At 34.4% G+C, this 21466-nt stretch overlaps 4 protein-coding genes and 1 pseudogene across 6 annotated transcripts; 4 read left to right on the forward strand and 1 right to left on the reverse strand.

Annotated features, from left to right (window-relative positions):
* The first annotated feature begins 1697 nt into the window (after nucleotides 1-1697).
* Nucleotides 1698-6450, forward strand: LOC145621333 (uncharacterized). Its single transcript, XM_081676073.1, has 6 exons — nucleotides 1698-1862; nucleotides 2962-3535; nucleotides 3851-4355; nucleotides 5351-5540; nucleotides 5664-5878; nucleotides 6119-6450. The coding sequence occupies exons 2-3, from the start codon at nucleotides 2996-2998 to the stop codon at nucleotides 4286-4288; spliced, it is 978 nt and encodes a 325-aa protein (XP_081532199.1). The 5' UTR covers nucleotides 1698-1862; nucleotides 2962-2995; the 3' UTR covers nucleotides 4289-4355; nucleotides 5351-5540; nucleotides 5664-5878; nucleotides 6119-6450.
* Nucleotides 6451-7202: 752 nt separating this feature from the next.
* LOC145621591 (uncharacterized) lies at nucleotides 7203-8488 on the forward strand. The gene is made up of 5 exons (XM_081676313.1): nucleotides 7203-7255; nucleotides 7527-7640; nucleotides 7889-7968; nucleotides 8080-8204; nucleotides 8417-8488. Exons 1-5 carry the CDS (start codon nucleotides 7203-7205, stop codon nucleotides 8486-8488), a joined length of 444 nt encoding a protein of 147 aa, XP_081532439.1.
* A 433-nt stretch (nucleotides 8489-8921) lies between these two features.
* LOC145621304 (disease resistance RPP13-like protein 4 pseudogene) lies at nucleotides 8922-12884 on the reverse strand (annotated as a pseudogene). 2 transcript variants are annotated; one of them, XR_014108379.1, is made up of 2 exons: nucleotides 12727-12884; nucleotides 8922-11783 (listed from the first exon to the last, which is right to left on the reverse strand). The product of XR_014108379.1 is annotated as a disease resistance RPP13-like protein 4 pseudogene, transcript variant X1 (transcript). The 2 variants fall into 2 exon arrangements; XR_014108380.1 differs by lacking the exon at nucleotides 12727-12884 and adding an exon at nucleotides 12279-12626.
* A 1039-nt stretch (nucleotides 12885-13923) lies between these two features.
* Nucleotides 13924-16701, forward strand: LOC145621211 (thymidylate kinase-like). Its single transcript, XM_081675952.1, has 6 exons — nucleotides 13924-14036; nucleotides 14151-14528; nucleotides 14869-14980; nucleotides 15328-15387; nucleotides 15826-15930; nucleotides 16337-16701. The coding sequence occupies exons 1-6, from the start codon at nucleotides 13999-14001 to the stop codon at nucleotides 16451-16453; spliced, it is 810 nt and encodes a 269-aa protein (XP_081532078.1). The 5' UTR covers nucleotides 13924-13998; the 3' UTR covers nucleotides 16454-16701.
* A 1256-nt stretch (nucleotides 16702-17957) lies between these two features.
* On the forward strand, nucleotides 17958-20499 carry LOC145618967 (double-stranded RNA-binding protein 4-like). The gene is made up of 6 exons (XM_081673574.1): nucleotides 17958-17970; nucleotides 18427-18692; nucleotides 19444-19660; nucleotides 19903-20025; nucleotides 20120-20157; nucleotides 20416-20499. Exons 1-6 carry the CDS (start codon nucleotides 17958-17960, stop codon nucleotides 20497-20499), a joined length of 741 nt encoding a protein of 246 aa, XP_081529700.1.
* The last annotated feature ends 967 nt before the right edge of the window (nucleotides 20500-21466 follow it).

Below are 21466 nucleotides of genomic sequence, written 5' to 3' on the forward strand. Positions count from 1 at the left end.
TAAGACTTACACAAATTTATCACTTTAGCCCTAAAACTTAAATTTTTTGACATATTATATGTTGAAAAGTGTTTTTTACAAAAAGGATAATAAAAATAAAAGTGAGGTGGGTGAAATAGGTCCCAATCTCAACTCTCAAGTCTTAAGTTGAGTCTTGGAATTTCAAAACTGACTTGCTTGAGATTTTTGAAGAAAAATGGGAAAAGTCTTAAGCATAAATCTTAAGACTCAAAATGAATTAATGATGATGTCCCCCCAAGTTGGGGCTAAACTTTTTACTTTTCTGTTCTCAGTCTTATTTTTCACTCCTCTTTCATCAATCCTTGTGCCTAAATTTAGATGAATATGATTGGTTTTTTATTTTCCAATAGAGCATGTTATTGGTCCTTTTTCATCATTAAATATTAATCTATCACTCCTCAAAGACGTCATTTAGTGTTTTGTTTTTCCCATTGTATTTTATTTTATTGTTATTTGTATTATTTGTAGTTCCTTAATTCACGTGTAATTTTAAAATTAGAATTGTAAAAAAGGAACACAAGGAGTAATTATTATCAATCAATATACCTATACTAAAGGCGAAACCAGAAATGACACTTGTCATAATCTGGTTAAAAAATTTCCCTCCAAAAGGTCCTCTTTCTTTTTTTCTTTTTTTTTTTTTTTTTTTTTTTTTTTTTTTTTCAAAGCTTCTTAGAGAAGTATTTAATTTAATACTTACTTTACAATAATACTTCTTTTCTATTTGGCAAGTACATTCATTTTTACACATTCAACAAAGATTTATATATTTATTTATTTTATGACGGGAACAAAATCATATAATACAATAATGTAATATTATCTATAACTTTGTAATGTAATCCATGGTTATTTTTATTAGTCGTGCATGCATTTCTTCCTCTGTTTTCTTTAAAGATTCAAAAAAATTGTAATTACAGAACTTTCATCCTATTTTGCGATTTGATATAATTTTTTATAGTAAAATAATTGTATAAAACTAATGATAAATATTGAAATTATCGTGTATGACACGCGATCTAACCTAGTTTAAATAAAAAATAAAGGAAAATTTGTCAAAAACAACCTTTTAAAGTGTCCACTTTATTTAAAACAACCTTTTAAATTTTTTTTTGCAATTTAAGACCACATTATAAATTTTTTTTATCAAAGACAACCAAATGTTACTTTCCGGCGTTGACTCAATTTTTGCCGATGTTGACCACGAGTGTGCGAGTCACGTGACCTCCTACATTGCTTAATATACCCCTTTTTTCCTCCAATTAACTCCTATTAAAACTTCTGCTTCTCTTTCATCCCTCTTTTAGTACGAGTGAATTGGAGTGAAAATTGGTGTATTAAGCAATATACGAGTTCATGTGCGTTGCACACTAGTGGTTAACATCGGGACAAATAGAGTCAAACGCCAGAAAGTAGCATTTGGTTGTCTTTGATAAAAAAAATTTATAATGTGGTCTGAAATTGTAAAAAAAAATTTAAAAGGTTGTTTTAAATAAAATGGACACTTTAAAAGGTTGTTTCTGACAAATTTTCCAAAAATAAATAAACTTAAAGTTGAAACAAGATCATAATCCTTTTTTTGCTTCAAAAAAAAAAAAAAAATCATAATCCTTTTTTTTAAGAAAGAAAATAGATTGTTTCAAAAAAAAAAAAAAAAAAAAAAAAAAAAAGAAGAAAATAGATCATAGTATCAAATTAAATTGAAATATACGAATATTGTAATTTGAAATTTTAAAAAATGGTTGGAAATGCCATGACTCATGAACTCACGAAAGGGCTGTGATCTTCCTCAACAGTGAAGAAAACACCTAAACATTCTACACATTTGACGGTTAAATCAGGTAACACTAATTCTTCGTCATTGTAATTCTTGAATTTCATCAATGGTCATTTATTAATTTTTCCCTAATTGCCAATTGGGAAACAAATTAGGGTTTCTTTTGCAGAATTTTTATGACAAAGTTGGCCCCTTTTCCGTTTTCTTATTAGGGTTATATATTCAGTTAAAATTTTATAATAATTGGTTATATATTGATTGGGTAATAGTCATTTTCTCTTTTAAATTTCAAATTTAGGCTTAAATTTTAGTTTTCTTGTAAGTTCTATGTTGGTAATTCAACTGGGATTGATTTGATTCTTTTGTAGTTTCAGCTTTCTTGTAATTGGGATTGAATTTTTAAGTTTTGTTCCGGCCTTTGTGAATCTTTAGTTTTGGTTTTGCATAATCAAATGCTTTTATAAAATTCAGGAAAATGGCTTTGTTTTTGTATAGTTGTATCATGAAAAAAATATGAAATAATTGTATCCAAAATCAGGAAGTTTCAATGGCTTATATCATGACTTTATGTGGAATGTGAGAGAAATTTGATGAATGAAACTAGCAAGTTTATGGATTGTCTTGATAGGATTCTTAAAGCTCTTATGACTTCTTTGCCTTAGGTTTCAGTGATCATTGGACAGATGCTTTGACCCTAGTTTTTGTGAAGGGTTAAATAGTGGATTTTTTTTCGGGTTAGTATACATCTGAGGAAATTACCTCTGCTCCTAATTGCCTAATTGGGTTCATGGGTAAATATTATTTATGAACATTTTTTGTATCATAAAAATTGTGCGCGCAGGGTTGGAGTTGGGGTGGGTGAGGTGAGGTGAGGTGGGTAGAGGATTGGATAGATGCATCAGTTTTAGATGTGTAAGGATCAGGTTTCCTTTTGAAGAAAGAGGGAAAATTGTTCATGTAATAGTAGCTACTAACTGATCTCAGGCAAAGCCTCATTTGACGTCTTTATAAAAGATTAAAGTATGCTGTTACTTTCCCTCATCATGTCAAAGAGGGAAAAAATTATAAGTGCATTATAATCTATTCAGAATTCTCAGTAAGGTCAATTGTAAAATTGCAATCCCATTAAGTTGGTTAAAATGTTTAATTTCTTGCCTGTGTAGAACTTTATTTCGGACTGAAAATTCTTCTTCAAACATGGATGGTGGAGGAAAACGACAGTTGCCGTCATGGATGATGAGAACTACTGCTACTGAGCAAGCAAGTATTTCAGAGACAAACAAAGAAAACATAGAAGGTTCTGAAAAACCTCATACCAAAGCTGTCGAGCCCCAGAAGAAATTTAAGGTAAAAAAGAACGACGCAGGGGTCCCATTGATTGAGGATGAATTGAATTTGCTAAAAAAAAGTGAAACAAGAACAAGAAAAAGAAAGTTAAACAAGCACGACGAAGGCCATGAAGAAAAATTTCATGAAGATGAACCATGTTCGCTTAAACCATGTAGAGAAAGTAGAAGCAAAAGAATGCCAACTAAGCATAGTGAAGATCGAGTTGATGACTTTCTTGAAAGTGATATGGAGAAAAAAGTTGATGGTGAAGTGAGAAAAAGAGCTCGAGAAAATGTTCCCAGGAAGAAGCGCTTAAAAAATTCGACAGAAGTTCAAAATGGAACAGCAGAATCTAGTCCAAGTGAAGATGAGCTTACGGTGGAAGATCTAGTAAGCATTGCTGAAGAGGTATTGCCTCCTTAAGATTTTGTACCATATATAATTATACATTTTATATACTAGATGTTACCTGTTAGTATACTAAAATCTACATTAATCATCGACTAATACTTTCAACAGCACTGGAATAGTTCTTATTAACTATTTATTTACAATACTAAACGCTTTCTGCTTGGGCAGTTACTTGGTTGCTTACATTTGATTCCCTCCTCCCTCTTTTTCTCTCTCTGGTGCGGGCAAGATCTTGGAGTTTTGTCATATGTTCTTGTGGTTCACTTCTTATTATTTAGATTTGTGCTTATTATTTTTATCATGTATTTGCAGTATTTAAAGGCTGATAAGATGGAGTGTCATAAGTCAAAAAAGATGGAATCTGCACCAGAGACCAAACCTCAAATTACATCTGGTTCTGAGATAGTTTTGGAGAAGAATAATCTCATGTCGAACGCAGAAGTTGAGATGGTTACCAATCAGCCACTTTCTTCAGGCTCTCCTGTGACCAAGCCTTTATCCAGTGAAGGAAGCTTTATTTATCCGAGTACTACTCGTGAACCTGGCCGAGACATGCTTGATTTGTTATTGGGTCCCTTGCTAAGAAAGGCAGGAGAAGTGGAGAAGAAGACTGATGATATAACTGATAAAAACACACTTGACTATGAGCTCAGCAAAATAAGAAGTCAAAATGACACTGTAGCAGAAGTGGCCCCTGTGATGAAGAAGAAATTTAGTCTTAAAGAAAGAGTAGGAAGACTCTGGGATTGAATAGCTGAGCTTGCTGAGTGTGAAATAGTACTGATTATCCACTCTAAAGAAATTCATCATCAATGAGGTCTGCTGCTCTCTTTTTCATATTTTTGTTTTCTAACCTGTCTTTTTTTCTCTATTATTCTCTGCCTGGAAGTCCGTAACTGAGGTCCCTTCTGGTGCTTCATAGTTGTGATTTTTCTAACTAGATTTCACACAAGATAGTCTAAGAAAGTTACTGAGTCAAGAATGTATTGTTTGATTCTGTAAATGTATATGTATTATACTTAGTAGCTGCTGCAGTTCTTATTTTGGGGTTTCTTGAAAAACAGCTGAGTGGTTGGAACTCTCATTTAGAAAATCAGACTCTGCTATTCCTGGTTGGGAATTTTGTTGGGAAAGGAACGATTAATTTGTTAGATGTTTAGACTCTACAGATTGCTTGATTGCATCTCTATAACTGTGCTAGTGTACTTGAATGACTGATTAGGTCATTTGAACATGATTTAGTGTGATATATGGCGCCTCTTGAAAAAACTTGTGGACTAGAATTTGCATCCACGAGAATTGACTGTTGTGGTATTTGAGCAATCCATAAAAGATTCTATATGTAGCACTCTGGATTTGCATGTTTTACATGACTCTTGGGATGTACATTTTAGCCAGCAAGCCCAGCTGAGGTCATGTGCACATTTTTTTTTTTATCATGAGCCAATGGATAAAGGATCTGGCATGTACATCTTTTGGTTCATGGATTTCCTTTTGGTTGTTTTTGAACATTTTGTTTAGAGGTAGATTATATCAATACATGCATAAATTCTGCTTGAGTATTAAGGAGCTTAGATCACACTATCCTCTCCCAAGGAAGTAACAAGAGTACAATGAAGGCAATGAATTGATGAGGTCGTAAAGGCTCACCAATAGGGCCGGCATCATTTGTTAAATATTAAATCTATACCAGTTGTATGGTTGGATGTTCTTTTGTCCATGTATTTGTCTTTCATGTTCAACTCCATTAACTTGGTGGTTTTGGATGTCTTCTTGCTCATGCCTTATTCTTCTATGTTTTGTGTTCTGCAGGATTCGAGCTACAGTTTTGGCGTTCAGTCATCACTTGCTTATACCAAAGGGATTTTCAAGTATTTTTGCGGTGTTTAACATATGTTAGGATCTTGAAATGGTATATATTATGCTCCATTAGTGATATATTATTGAGATTGTCAATGTGGATGACCTTTTATTGAGATCCTTCTGCTGGCTGTTCTGTCAGGTAAGTTTCATATCCTTCATATCTATAATTACCATAATCTATATCCTTGTGACTGTTTGTTAAAGTGTGTCTTTTTAATTAAATTATGGCAAGAGTTAATGTTTAAGTTGTGAATTTTTGCAGTTCATGTGCTAATTTTCCATCCACGCGTTCGTGTTTGACTTTGCTACTGCAAATTCTAAAGACAAGAAGAGTAATTGAGAAAGGCGATGATTAATCTTGGTCTGCGCTACAGAGTTTATGAAAAATGGATGAATAATTGAATATTGTCAATTGCAAGCAGTCTAGTGTGGGTTGCAGCACTATAGGAAATACAAAAGAAACTGGAAAAGCAGCTGGTAATTCTTTTTTTTTTTTTTTTATAATGATATATGAAGATTGATACTCATATATACTCTTAGAATTTTATTTATTATTGCTATTGCTTCATTTTATAATGTAACTTCTCATATGCTCTTATTTCATTTCAATTTTCAATATCCACTCAAATTTTGTATGGTTGTTACTGTTTATTCACTGAACAGATTTGACAAGATCCTAAGTTAGAAATTAATCAGTTTTTATGATCCTACTATTAGGTCTGCTGTAGAAAGCTTCCCCCCTGAAGATCAAAGCTTGATGTCCTGGAACCTGGATACTGTCAAGCTGTCAACCAGTCTGTTTCACTCCCTCTCAGTTAGTTAGAGTGAGATCCTGTAAAAGTGAGGAAGAGACATCTGTTTTTTTGTGTTTTTGAGAGCAGGAAGATACATCTGTTTAGCAAACCTGAAGTTGTTGTCTTGTCGACTGCAGCTATTTTTGAATTTGTATTCATGTCTGTATAGTGTTGTAGGGAATGTATATTTCTTAGTCCTCGCGGCTACCTCATTATGCAACTTCACTGCTTTAGAATGCAGAACAAGAATTGTAATAACATCAATTATAAAAGATTCTCTTGGAATTCTGCTCATAATACATCTGTGTACTATGTTGTTTGTACTGTATTAGCAATATGCAGAAAATTGATGTCAAATTTCATTTGATGTCAAATTGCCAACCAGAGACCATTGTAGGATCGCGGATTCTTTTATTTAGCAGATAAACCGAAGTTAGTCTCTAAGAGCAACCCCTGTTGAGGATGATTGTTTCAGCTTTCAAGTGGATCCATCAAGGTTCATTTTGTAAGCCAGATGGTGAAAACTTTCAAGAGACGTGTAGGCGCAGGTGCTTAGCTTGTTACAGACTCACAAGTTGCAGCTGTAGAACCAACTATAGTGCTCAATTTGTAATAAAAATGACAAAGAAAATTGGATTTCATCTAAAAATTCAATCTACACTAATTTTATGACTTCTTTTCTTTGAGATTACATATCTAAGAAACAGAAGAAACATACTACAAGTATTGTACAAGAATTTATTTGCTTTTTTTTTTTTGTTTGATAAAAAAGAACCATTTAATTCGACAATAAATTTTGCCCACATAAAAATTAAATAAATATATTTTATGCAGAAATTGTTGCCACAAATTCTGGAAACTGTTCTGATTTCTTGACTCCCCAAAAAAAACCAAAAAAAATAAAATAAAAATAAAATAAAAATAATAAAAAAAATAAAAATAAAGAAACATTAAACTCAGGGAAAGAAGGAATTTTGATATTTGAATAGAAGATCAGAATAACAAAAATGATTCTTGCCGTGTTAATCACAAACCCTCAAGCCAACATCTTAGTTGAAAGGTACTCTTTTTTACCTCCCTCTATAAATTCAATGTTTTAAATTCAAATTACTATTTTTTTCATAAAATTTGTCTGCATATCTAATTGCATCAATGCATAATATGATTCCCTGTTGCATCCGGAATTATTCAATTGTCACATTACTAAATCAAATTACGCTATCAATGACATTACACTATTAGCATCGTGACTATTAATTCTGGATTAATGTAGTAATAAGTTGTTTTAAGATTTGAAATGCTAATTTACGCACAAATTTCTGTATTGATAGATTCAATGGGGTGCCATCAGAGGAACGGTTGCATTGGCGTTCTTTCTTAACCAAGCTTGGCCAAACTAACCTTAAGGGTGCCAAACATGAAGAACATTTCATTGCACACCACAAGTTTGTATTTTCGACATTGCTCGAAAAATCTTCATTAAATCTTAATGTTCACTAGATTTTCGATACTTAATTATTGTTTAACGTGTATCTTCTTATGATTTCAAGTACTGTTTTGATAATTTAGTCTTTCATGCATTAATAATTTGGTTTTGACTTATGCTCACTTAAGCACTTGTAAAGGGTTATGCAGTAATTGTTGTTACAAGTCAAATTTTCCTCATCATCTGTATCTTTCTGCCTATTTTCAGATCAGTGTATATTGTTTACACATTGTTCGGAGATGTGAGCATTTACGCTGTTGGCAAGGACGAATATGATGAACTTACACGTAAGCATTCACCGAGCCAAGCTTCCTACTGTCTTTGTAAAATATACATGTATGTGGTTAGAGATTACAGTCAACCTGCATTCATTCTAAAAGCTAACTTCTTCTCTGAAGTGTCCGAAGTTATCCGTGCTATTACAACATCTATCAAGGATGCCTGTGGAAAACCTCCATCTGAGAGCCGTTTTTTGGACAAGTATGGAAGAATATGTTTGTACCTTGATGAGATCTTCTGGAAGGTAGTATTCATGTGATTCCTTTGAAGCAAACATAACTTTTACTTTCCTTTCACTTAATTCGCAAGCCAATGCAATCGGGCACTACTATGGTGCTATGTGTGTGTTTGGCTCTTTCCTTAATGTTGCTGTAAGATTTGGGTTCAGACGGGTTCAAAATGGAATTTTCATACGATTACTAATGTCAGCAAGTAATTTGCCTTCTCTTTTTTCAGGGAGTGTTGGAAAATAATGACAACGACAGAATTAAGAGGCTAGCCAGGCTGAAGCCTCCCACAGAACTATGAATACAGAAGGGAGAAAAGCTTAGTAGGATTTTGCAGTTCTTTTTTTCTTTTGCTGTCTAAACTCTACGCAATAGAGGTCAGATAAATCAGAGGGTGTGTGTTTTTCTGTTGTTTTCGAGTTTTTCCTGCTAGTCTATTCGATACAGTTTAGCTATCAGTTTAAAAATACGTCTGTGTCATTTCTACTAGAATTCCCTGATTCCCTGTGAACGCGCTGTCTTAATATGTGGCATGAATATGCTGGAAACTATCCATCTTAGGAGGCAATCATTAAACAAAATTTGCAAAGCTAATCAATTAAGCAGAAGCACATAATATACTGTTTTGAGCTCCAGTATTTATTGCTTTAATGCTTCATAGTTCATGCAGGGTAATGAATCAACTTTATGCAGTCTTACTGAAACTATTTTATAAAGAAGCTACAAGACGCGTATAGATTAAAGGCGCACACTTTGTATGATAAAGCCATAATTTACTGTAAACATGTTTAACATAGATGAATACACTCTGGCATACAATTACAACAAAAACCCAACGAGGAAGAAATCCCGTTCTGTAATTCAATTTTAAACAATCATGAATAGAAGAATTATGTTTATAAGATGGAAATGCATCAAAGAGAAAAAAAAATTGACATAGTATGATATTTCACCAGAAAAGCTCAAAGATAATAAGATATATAGCTTCAATGTTCTATACCTGGCAATTAAGAACATCTTTTTCTGTTTTTCTCTTGATTTGATTTAGCTATTCCGATCCTGCTTCCAAACACCGCCTCTGAAACCAACTCCCTCTATTGGGAAAGATATCAATTCGGGAGACCAACAAGCATGCACGGTGCTCAAGGATGGCATCACTCTCTGAATCATCTCCCACTTCAAATTCAAATGAGAGAGTGAATCCAACTTCAAGCCCTTGATTTTCCAAGTAGTCTCATCATTTCCCCAGAAACTTTTGTTCAACTGTGCTAGGTTCCCTCCACACATTGAAAGATACCGTAACATAGGCAGAGAAGCCGGGTTAAGCCAATGTGGGCTGATTTTTCCTGGGTAAAATTTAAGAGACAGCTCATGTAGCTGCATTGGTGGGCAAATTTTCTCAAGTTTTGATATGAGTTTATCACTCTCAAAACTGTTGAAACAACTTATTGTCAAAATCTGCATCTCTTTTAATCCAGTCAAGGCATCAGTCTCACCATCATCAATTTCATCAGCTCGAGTCAGTTGCAGTTCCAGTATCCTTAGCTGACTTAAGCTTCTTAACTCAGAGAATCTGGAACCTCCGCCTTCCACCCTAGCTGGCTTAAATCCTAACAGAACTTGAAGATTTGAAAGCTTCTCCAAGCCTCTTGGCAGAAATTCTAGGGACCCACAATGACTTACATCCAGCACCAGTAAGTTCTCGAAAGTCATGACAAAAAGAGGAAGAGATCTTAGACTTTGACAGTAACTTAAATCCAATATCTGAAGATTATGGACTTTCTCTAATGTTTGAGGAACTTGAGTCAATGGGTGGGTATTGTTTAAGTTAAAGCATGTCAAGTGCTTTAGGTTTCCAATCTTGTCAAGTAGGGAAGCAAGAGACACTTCAAAGATAGATTTCGACAAATCCAACACTCGCAGATACCTAAAATCACAGAACTTGCTCCCAACACATGAAGCAATTTTGTTCACTTCACCACTTTTGGAGGTGGATATTAATGCCCGCAATTTTTTGCTCGTTACCATTTCCTTTTCCTTGATGTCAGTGGTAAGTCCCAGATGGCGACGATGAGCAGCACTTAATCCTGAAAAAGATTCATCCTTTGCAATCTGGATTACCAGATCTCGGACCATATCATGAACTTTACATGTGGATATCTTCCCATTGTATTCCCACTCAACTACTTCAACCAAGCATCTATTTGTTAAGCCAGAGAAGCAATCTTCACTAGCTTCAGTCGCTAGCCTACCATTTCTCACAGGCACAAACCCCTCACCAATCCACCATCGGACTAACTGATCTTTACTTATTTCACAGTCCTCAGGATATATGGACAGGGAGAGTATGCAGGACTTCAAGTAAGATGGGAGCTCATCATAGCTACATTGCAACGAAGCCATAACAGAGTTGTCTTCAAGATCAGTCAATTCCTCCCGGAAGTGATCAGCAATCCTCCTCCACTCATGATAATATGGTGGCTTACAAAGCATCATTCCTCCAACTGCCTTGATTGCTAGTGGAAGGCCTTTGCATTTAGAAACAATCTCCTTTCCAACACATTCAAGCTCAGTCGACGTACAAGTACCGTGATGTTCTGCAAATGCCACATTGCAGAAGAGTGACCAGCTGTGGCCCTCACTGAGGACTTTGGGTTGATGGATTCTTGCTTCCTGCACTCCCATTTTTCTTGCAACTTTCTCGATTCTAGTAGTCACAATAATACAGCCCCCACTTCCTTTTGGTAACCCTGCCAAAATCCTCAGCCACCATGAAGTATCCTCACTCCAAACATCATCCAACACAATCAGAAACCTTTTCCCTAAAAGGTATTGGTTTATCCTCTTTAGTAAGTCACCTCGATCATCCCCAACATTAACATCACCGAGGTTTCTCAAGATGCTCCTCATGATCTGGTCTTCAGTAAACTTCTGTGATACAGAGACCCAAATTCTCTTCTCAAAATGAAGCTCAACTTCTTTCTCATTAAATACTGTCTGAGCAACAGTGGTTTTCCCCAATCCCCCCATACCTACAACTCCAATGGATAGTATGCCACTGCTATCGACCTGAAATAACCAATCTTTGAGTTTTCTTGTATCGCCTTCTAATCCAACCACCTGAGTATGATCATAGATGGGAGAACTCCATCTCGGTGGTCCATCTTCTTGTGCATTACCATGAAGAGACTGAGAAAGCGGCCCCAAATAAGCTGAGATATTATTTCTGGTGCTAGTAATTTTTTCACTAATTTCCCCCAGCCTCTTTCCCATTTGGTATTTGGATGGAACCTTTATAGGAGAAAATCCATGAAGAAGTTTTCCTGAGCTATCCGATAAAAGCTGGCAATCTGCAAGTATGTCTTCAAATTCATAGACCAGCTCTCGCAAATCAGCTAGAGTGTGTTTCAGAACCTTGTCTTTCCTTTTGAGCCTCTCTGCATCCTTGAAGAAGTCTTTCATGTACTGGAGATCACTTTGTACCTTCTGAAATTGGTCCCTGTAACCGAGTAGAACATTACCTTCCTTGATAAGGACTTTGAAGAGTCTTTCCAAACATACACTGACAACTGCATCCACCATATTTCGCTTCTCTCCTGATTAAAAAACAATGGCATTTGAGCTTGTGAGACACAAATGAAAAGAGAAAAGTTGACATAAAAGATCATCCTACAACTTCATAGAATAAGAATTCCAATTGATCATATGATCTTCTATGCAAAGATGAAAAAAAGAGCCCCGGAAAGGGGAAAGAAAAGAAAAACAGTTCAGTGTTCCCATATGCGGATTATGTTACTTGGATTCGGGTACTAGTACAAGACACGGATATGAAGCAAGTTGCAAAATTATCATGCTTCCGAGTGTACATTTTTTTTTTGTAGTTCAATAGCTCATTAGAAGCTATACAGTTATACACTTGATTGGACTTGGGTACTAGTATAAGAGATGGGTATGTTGCAAAATCTATCATGCACCCGTGTGTACTTTTTATTATTGTTCAATTGCTCAATGTATGACCTTTAGATGTACAAAATGGAGGCTATATGGATTTATGTCCAAGTGTCAAACTCGATTAGTTTTGGGGGAAATACCTATGTTTAAAGACTAAAGCGCCCGACTAGCTGTCCATACCCATGTCGTAGTGTTGAAGATCCGACATGGGTACTACTTGAGGTGAAATGAAGAATCTAAGTAACATAGCCCAACATATGTGCAATTGGTTAAAAAAAAAAAAAATCACAAATTAAACCCACACAGAGAGGAAAGCAGAAAATAACACAACATATCCATGAATCCATGATAAATTAATGATCAATACTTGTAATTCTTAACATTTGAAGAAATGGGATTTGATGAGATATAATTGAGCAATTAAATCAGAAGGGTAAATTGTAACTTAGTATAAAATCAGCAAAACTAGATTTATTCTGCTAAATTAGCAATAAAACCCATTAATGTGCTGCAAAAAAATAAAAATAAAAATAAAAATAAAATAAAACAACTAATGATGAGAAAAAGAGAGAGAGAGAAAGAGCTTACAGTAAAGATGAGAGCTTGCAGTTAGATGATGATAATGATTTGATATGGTATAGTGAATGAGTTAAATAATTGATGAAGGTGGGTCGTTGACTTGGACATTTCAATGGGTTGACTGATGCACTATTACCATTCAATCAATAATTCATCCATTTGATTTTCCTATTTCAATCTTTCTTCTTTCTTCCTAGTTCGTTCCAACTTTTAGCTAGGCGTGTTCTCATTTGTCTTATCTTAAAGTTTTAAAGGTTTTACGAGTAATTTTTTTTTTTGTTGTTCCCGGTTCACCCTTTAGGCCAATTCGAATTTAGAATCAGTTCTAGGTGGTTAAATTTCAGTCCTCTCCTAATTGTTGTTGCAAGAGATCGAACAGCTCCTTTCTATTAAGTGTAGTCTCAATCATCACTCCATTAAAATCCAATAATGGTTAGCATTTTTAATCTTTTCTAACAGTTACATAATACGGAGTAGTTTTCTACGTTTTTAAAAGGTTTGTCTATATAAAAGTTGTTTATATACGGCTTCATTCCATAAAAAGTATGTTTCTATATTAAACTTGTTTTGTGTCTATATAAACCTTCGACTTATCTTGCTAAAACTAGTTATAAAGTTTTTATATAACTCATTTTTTTTTTCTATTATTATTAAATCATCTTCTAGGCTATGGAGGATTTTTACGCAGATATGATTTCCTGTTATGTGAAATTCAAAAGTCCTTATAACGTTATAAGCATGGGTTGATCTTGGTAACTTTATTTGTACACACGATACTAGAATCAAACTTAATTTTCTTTATAGGCCTAAAACAACTTTCTTGAAAATTACAAACAACAGCCATAAAGAGTCTTTATTTTCATCAATCCCTCTCTTTAAAAACTTTTCCATTTGAATTTTGTTTCCTAAGACGACAATCAAATCACTAGCACATAAAACTACTACCTCTGTTACATATTATTTGCAACGATTAAACACCTTTTCTCTCTACTTTACGTCAACTCGTTGCAAATAATATGTAACGGAGGTAGTATAATAAAACAAAGAAAGTATTTAAAAGTACGGTATAATACATACTCGTATTACATAATGTATGGGAATACACTCATACAGTATCATATACCCCCCCAAAAAAAGGCGCGTCCAAATGATAACTGTCTAACAGAGTCCTTGAACATTGTTCCCGCCCAAAATTTAAAATTTTTATTTTAATTCGTTTCAAAATATTCGGAGTTACAAAATTGAAGATTGTTTTGGCGCTGAACAACAATCAATCATCAGATGCTGCGAACTTTTCCAAATTTGAAGCCTTTATTAATGTCAGTTCTCTTTTTTATTGCATCCCAATTCTAATTTTGTTTTCCTCAATTGGGTATTTTTTTCAAACCCTAACCCTAATTTTTAAATTCAATTTCTCTCTTGAATAATTTCAGCTGTTTCAGGCAGCAGGCAATTGCAGGACGACCATCGATTCGTTATAACAGTGTTAAATTTCAGTTGAATTGCTCAATTTTTGCTACAAAAATGGTGAATGATTCTTCCAAGAAAGTTGAAGTTTCTGCTTTAAACCCCAATTTACAATCAAGAGGTGCTTTGGTTGTATTAGAAGGGTTAGATCGAAGTGGAAAGAGCTCTCAGTGTAGTGAGCTTCTCTCTCATTTGCAAAGTATTGGGTGTTCTGCTGAGTTATGGCGGTTTCCGGATCGAAATACCGCTGTTGGGCAGATGATTTCTGCTTATCTTTCTAATCAATCTAATTTGGATGATCATACTATTCATCTTTTGTTCAGTGCTAATCGTTGGGAGAAAAGGTTGCTTCTTTATTCTTTTTATGATTGTTTTTTATATATAATTGTGAGTTGCATACCATGTGTTTGATGTTATGTTTAGCTGAATCTAATTCCTTTCTATGTTGATGCTTTGTTGGTTAATTTGGGTAATTCGTTCTCGGTTATATTACACTCGGAAGATTATAATTGGAATTATGATAGAATACTTTTAAAAAACTGTCTTTATTCCCCTGAGATTTTGAAATATATACAAGTATATTGGGACAGGAGTTCAGAAAGTTGTAAACTTTACTTCTTCATGAATCTGTTTTTTGGTGATATGCTTGTTTAGTAAAGTTGACTTTGTCATCTACAATTACAGATCCATGATGGAAGAAAAGTTGAAATCTGGGACTACCCTCATTATAGATCGTTATTCATACTCCGGTGTGGCTTTCTCTTCTGCCAAAGGCCTTGATTTTGATTGGTGTAAGGTAAAATGTTGTCACCGCAATCTCTGTTTAAGTGACTGTTGAATGTTCTATAAAATTGGTTACTGACTTTTCATAATCCCATGAATTGTGAAAGTGTAAGGATTAAAAGTATTGTTTAATTGTTTTGGTTTGGTAACAATGGCATTCTGTGAAGCATTATGTAAAGAGAGAATGGCTGATATAAGGAAATAATATACAGTAATTACACTGTTGTTGAAAACCCATCTTCGAGTGAGTGTGACGTATGTTGACAACTTGCTTTGAAGATTCCAACTCTTAGTAATCGACCAGTTCACTCAGGCATATCTCTATTTAGTCGCAATATGATCATGATTCTCTTTGTGCAGGCACCAGAGGTGGGATTGCTGGCTCCAGACATGGTCTTATACCTTGATATATCACCAGAGGTATACCTTCATTCAAAAAACAAGCTTTGGAATTCAGATATTATTGCAAAAACATTGGTTGTTGAATAGGCATGATAGGAAATTTGCCTTTAGTTTCACAAATAAGAATTTATGGGGGCGTACCATTTATTTGGTAAGATCTGAGACATGGCTGTTAAACCAAATCTTAGTTTTTTTTCATAGCTTGCATCAGACTGTACAATTTTGATGCACTAAATTGAATAAGTATGCCAATTGCTTTACTGCTCTATTACTTTTCATCTTTATCATGGTCATTATTTCATTAATTGGAAGAAGGTTATAAAATTTACAACTAATTAATATTTGAAAAAAAATCAAGGCGCATCTTGTTGTTGCATCTGTAAATGCAAGTCATATTCCACCAAATCTTAAAAATTCAGATCAAAGCATACCCTAATATCTTTTTTATAAATGCAGAAAGCTGCAGAAAGAGGTGGTTATGGTGATGAAAGATACGAGCGTCTTGATTTTCAAGGGAAGGTCAGAGAAAAATACCAGGCTCTTCATGATGCCTCATGGAAGGTAATTTTCTATTCATAATTCCCTAAAAACTTGTAGCTTGCAATTTTTATTTTTGCCGTTTTGGTAAGGCTGTAAGGTTAAATAGTTTTGACAGTGGTGACTTTTTCTTGCATAGCGATGCCTGCAATATTATGTAGTGCAGGTTATTTTAATTTTCTTTTACTTAAACATGTTCCATTTTCTTTCAAACATAGTTTTCTGGAAGTAATTCTCGTCAGAAAATAATTGTTAAAATGTTTAGCAGCTTCCTCTTCTTTCTATATCTTTCCAAAACTTTCTTCTTGTATGAGTGTTCATTTTATTTTGTCAATTACGTTTTCTAACTAGTTTCTGTGAGATAGTTGCTGTTTCATCAAATTCCGTAATACTGTCATCTAGATTTTCATACGATTCTGAATGATAACAGATGGTTGATGCCTGCTTGCCAATGGAAGAAGTCCAGAAGAAGCTCAGAGAATATGTGGTTGAGTGTGTTGCGGCATGCAAAAATGGAAAGGCTCTTTCTCACCTCTGGTCACAATAGGCAAGCTGCCATATGCCTCTTGCTCGCTTGGGCAAAATAGTATACTGTAGTCAGTACTCAGTAGTTACCACGTTTTGAACTCTAAGTTGAGGTGCTTCTACCTTAAGTTTAAGTCTAGAAGTTGGAGCTGTATTATACTATTATACTACGTACTTTGCTTAAGGTAAATTTGCTTTAACTTCCTGTAATTGCCAGTGACATTGTCGTAACTTTTGCAAAACCAATAGTAAATGGGTGTATTGTAAACAAAAAGTCCCTCGTGAAGTTTAATTTCTAGATGACTTGTCCAAGTGAGACGATAAAAAGGTGACTAAGCATGTTGTATACAATACATCTGTTGTATACATGACCTATAATTTTAAACGCGTGTAAAATTATACGAATTTAACATATTTACTTTGTACTATGGGTTCCCCAATATGCTGATGAGGGGTACCATTTTCTTTAACCTTCCCTAGGTTAACATTGGAAATTTGAGATGTAGGTTAGGCATTTTGGCCATTTTGCTTAGACTAAATAAATTACTTTTGTTCGTATCCTTAGACTTTGGGCAACACTTTAGTTAGACATGCATTGTGGGAAGATCATTAACAAGATGCAACTTGCGCCTTGTCTAAAATTTGTTTGGTCATATAATTGAGCTAATAACGTAACTAAATTTAGATGATGTTTAGATATATAGATATAGATGTGAACTATCAACTTATATCTCACTTTGTGTGCTCAAATAATGTTATTCAAAGTAATTTATGAATTTAATACACTTAAAGGATGTTAGTCGAAGTTTCCCACTTCATTTGTACTTCTCCTAAGCCCTAACTATATCTCAAATCCATTCTTTCTTTAGAAAGGGATCCACTCATAAGTTCGTAAAAATAAATGGTTTGAAGAAGTAACTCCATAACAAAGGAAATCCATTTCTTGGAAAAATTTTCCCTCCATATGAAAATAAAATTAAACGTGCCTTTCACCATGTTTTTGCATGTGTTCGTCGAATTTTGTGTGTTGGTATGTGTCAAACATGAATACACTAGGTGGCTACTTTACTTGATATGTCTATTTCTCATAATTTCACATATAAAATCTATGTACTACATGTTAGTAATTCTTGAGAAAACTTGTACTTTCTCATAAAATATTGACTCACAATTTTAATACTTTGTAGTAAAGTGTTAAAGTGAACGATTAGAGTGTCACAATATATCCACATATGACTCACACTTAAAGGCATTCATATATAAAACAAATGGACCAAAATAACCTTAGTACAAGCTATGTGGGACTAATATCTGATGGCAGTATAGTCCATCTACATAAATTAGCAGTCATATTCTCAAATTAAGTACTTAAGATGCTTCCCTCAACAAAAGCATGGTAAATTAACAAGCCTTTCTCTCAACTAAGCTTATACGTCGTACTTTGTATGGACATTCATAGGAACTAAGAAGAAACAAACACTTGGAAATTGGAATTGAGAAGCCGATCAACTCTTTCGAGGATAGCAATGTCTTCCACAGGTAAGGTCTTCTTTCTTTTTCATATGTATGATCTTATTCTTAAAGCTTGATTGCATGGATTGTATGTAATAATAACATATGAATAATCATACTGTAAATCAAATTGTTATGATAAACTCACTGTTGGTACGCGTATATAATGTTGAAGACTCGTGCAGTCGTGCTAGAATGATGCATGATCATAGCTAACTAGGTAGCTTACAAGCAGTGTAGAATTTTAATAACGATGTACTTTCTAACTACAAAACAACATTTTTACTAACATACACTGGTTTAATTTTTCTTGTGAAATGACATTTTGTTGGTCGCAAAAGGAAATATCCATGTATAAATTTATTTGCAAACAGAGTTTCTGTTCGGGTCTTGATTTAATCTGTTGTCTTTTTAATGTAATTTGATTGTGTACTTTCTATATTCTTAGTTGATCACATACTATATTTTGATCAAATATTGCAGGTAAACATGAGCCCCCCATTTTCAAGAATAAACTGCAAGAATACACTCAAAAACGAGCTCTGCCATTCCCATCATATCGAACAGCCAACGAGGGATTTCAGCACGCACCAATGTTCAGGTCAACTGTGTTTGTTGAAGGAGTGGAGTATACATCTAAGCAGACATTTCGCCGTCTCAAAGAAGCTGAACAAGATGCAGCAAAACTTGCTTATGAGTGTATTGTATGCAATGAACAGCAGCTTGATGCCAAACCCCTGCTTCATGAGGTGTGTTATAAGCAAATCCTTAGACACTTGCCCTTAATATATTATATGATTGAAAAGGAAATGGGGGTTTTGTTTTTTGGTCAGTAAAATAGTATTGCAAATCTGAAATTTGTTTTCATAAGCTATCTAATCTATGAAACGTCAGGCAAATCATCTAGGAAGGACCCCTTAAGACACTGTAATAAGTCCAATCTTTATCGACATTTTCAGTAATATCAATGCTATGAACTAGCTGCTGCATAATGCCTTTTGACATGCCGCCAAATTCAATACAAAGTAGGCAAGTAGCTGCAACAATAGGATGCCTTCTTGCTTGTGTTACCATATAGTTTCTGTCTATCCTTCTCAAAACATGGGGTAAAGGCCGATTTTTTGCACACTCCTAACCAAGTCATGTAGTTAATGCACCTGTTATACTACAGATGCTATCAAAGAATAGATGTTGGTGAGTGTCAATTTGTGTCTAAGCTGAACTCAATCATTCATGTCCCACAGCTTAGGCACAATTTATCAGCAATTCAGAACTCGTCAAATTACATAATCTGTATTATGGTCGGAGCCTTCCTATAAGACTTAGCTAGGTCTAATGCCTACTTATATGAAACCATATCAAGACACTTAACTAGTTGCAGATTTGTATCCATACTTGATTTAATGTGTCCATGATTTGATGATGTATTTAGTGTGCTAGCAAAGATATTAGTAGCACCAAAGTTTCTTCCATCAATAACCTTCTCTCATTCTTTTGTAGGATCCAAAATCTAGCAAGTCAATGCTGTATGAATATGCATGCAAACAACAGTTAGATATGCCTGCGTACAAGACTGAGTCTTCGGAAGGAGAAGGACAGCTACCTATTTATGTCTCCACGGTGACTGTGGCTGGTAATAACTTCACTGGCAAAGGAGGACAAAGCAAGAAAGACTCAGAACAGCTTGCTGCACAAGCTGCACTGAAGTGGCTTCAAGGTTATTTATGTATACCATTACTTCTATGTTAATTTTTAGGGGTTGAGTTGTGTATATTTTGCATTTTGAATGTTTTCCATTACAGTAGCAGCTCCCTGCATACTTACAATCAATCGATTCAGATACTGTCTTTTGCTTTATACTTCTCCACGGCTGAGATAATATTACAAGAAAAGTAATACTCTACACTAAGTTTCTAAGTTGATCATTGTTTTAAGCCTTCACTCCCATCCCACTTATAGGAACCAACTCTGGAGCTATTCTCAACCAAATGGCAAGCTTAAAGCGAAAACACTATAGTGCACTTAAAACAGTCAAGTTTGCAGGTAGTAACCTAAAGAAGCCAAGGAACACAAATGTCAAAGGTAAGATCAATCAACAGCTTAATTCTTCAAAAGCTTAAAGTACTTCAAAAATGCAAAAAAACTCGCAAATGCAATTCTTCTGGATTATGTGCAGGTCCTGGGGCTGTCTCAGAATCAAAAAGTGGTACCGTGGTAAGCAACTTTTTTCAAGGCTGTATTGAGCACTTCATTACTTTGTATTTACTTCCTATTTTCTCCTCAAAGACAATAAATATGGTTGGGGGAAGGTCATAACTGTCTTCTGGCTTGAGATATAATAATCTTTGTCGGGTAATTCTTCAATCTCTTAGAGCGATAAAGATAACTGGGTGAAGTTATATACAGTTTCTTTTGTATATGTTCAGTAAGAAAGACTACTGTTTATAATTTGTTGTTGTTCATTACTTGCAGCACTTAACATCAGCTCCTCACTATTCTACTGCTGTAACACAACAACGTAGCACCTTTAAACAGCGTTCAGCAGGGCGTTGCTGATTTGGGAACAGGAAATATGCTTTTAGTATATAAAGCTAGGCTAGATATGTTCAATTTACTACCTAGTTTTTCAAAATTATGATAATGCCAATGACATTGAGTGTTACAAATTGACAAATCCTTAGACAGCATTCTGCAAACACTTGAATCTGTGGCAAAACAAACATCATAGCACAGTAAATAGTTGCACTTTTGCTTAGTTCGAGTCTTGGTAGAATTCCAACCCTTTGTTTTCTGGTTTGATCAGGGATACGTAGTACGTATTATTTGCTTGAACTACAATGTCTCTAAGAGAAGACACTTATCACAGAGATCTTTTGTATAATCCAGCTTCAGATTACTATGAATATATAATACGAGTATTGTCTATTTTATCTTATTTTGTTCTATTTCAGTTTAAGACATACAAATTCAATTGTCAATCTCTTCTTCAAGGAACGATACTCCTAGTTCTAACTGAGCATCTCTTCATTTTTGTACCATTAATTAGTTACTGTTCACATTTTTCGCCTGTGTAAGTTTTTGTTGATTTTAGTAAGTCTACACACAGTATTACATTATCTAGATGAAGAAATGAAATTGTTTACAATGATAATATAGTAACATAAGCCTGGGTTAAGGGAAATAAAGTAACATAAGCATGAGTTCAGGGAAAATCTGAGGGCAATTTCTCGACGAACAATGGGAAAGTTTTATCTTTATCCATGGAGTTCTGATTTCAACTTCTTAGGGACCATTAAAGATTCACAGTTATTTTATTGCAGAAAAAGTTGCATGAATGTTCAGGATTATTAGATCAGAGTAGTTTGTTTCTTATATTCAAGATCTGAAGCATTGATTTTAGAACTAAGATAGGACTTGGGAATTGAAGCGCATGGAATCTTATATCAGTGAGGCTAAGGTATGAACTAAAGACAAAAAGCATCGGCTATTCAACCTTCTCCCATAAGAACATTGTATATAAGCA

This window comes from Chenopodium album, chromosome 27 (assembly GCF_948465745.1).
Source record: "Chenopodium album chromosome 27, dcCheAlbu1.1, whole genome shotgun sequence".
Taxonomy (NCBI): domain Eukaryota; kingdom Viridiplantae; phylum Streptophyta; class Magnoliopsida; order Caryophyllales; family Amaranthaceae; genus Chenopodium; species Chenopodium album.

Bases quoted from the DNA above. Each gene is read 5' to 3' on its own strand.
- LOC145621333 (XM_081676073.1), top strand. From the start codon at position 2,996: ATGGATGGTGGAGGAAAACGACAGTTGCCGTCATGGATGATGAGAACT. The intron at 3,536-3,850 runs GTATTGCCTCCT...ATGTATTTGCAG, and splicing joins TAGTAAGCATTGCTGAAGAG to TATTTAAAGGCTGATAAGAT.
- LOC145621591 (XM_081676313.1), top strand. From the start codon at position 7,203: ATGATTCTTGCCGTGTTAATCACAAACCCTCAAGCCAACATCTTAGTT. The intron at 7,641-7,888 runs GTTTGTATTTTC...GCCTATTTTCAG, and splicing joins CATTTCATTGCACACCACAA to ATCAGTGTATATTGTTTACA. The intron at 8,205-8,416 runs GTAGTATTCATG...CTCTTTTTTCAG, and splicing joins TTGATGAGATCTTCTGGAAG to GGAGTGTTGGAAAATAATGA.
- LOC145621211 (XM_081675952.1), top strand. From the start codon at position 13,999: ATGCTGCGAACTTTTCCAAATTTGAAGCCTTTATTAAT. The intron at 14,529-14,868 runs GTTGCTTCTTTA...CTACAATTACAG, and splicing joins GCTAATCGTTGGGAGAAAAG to ATCCATGATGGAAGAAAAGT. The intron at 15,388-15,825 runs GTATACCTTCAT...TTATAAATGCAG, and splicing joins ACCTTGATATATCACCAGAG to AAAGCTGCAGAAAGAGGTGG.
- LOC145618967 (XM_081673574.1), top strand. The intron at 18,693-19,443 runs GTGTGTTATAAG...ATTCTTTTGTAG, and splicing joins CCAAACCCCTGCTTCATGAG to GATCCAAAATCTAGCAAGTC. The intron at 20,158-20,415 runs GTAAGCAACTTT...CATTACTTGCAG, and splicing joins AATCAAAAAGTGGTACCGTG to CACTTAACATCAGCTCCTCA.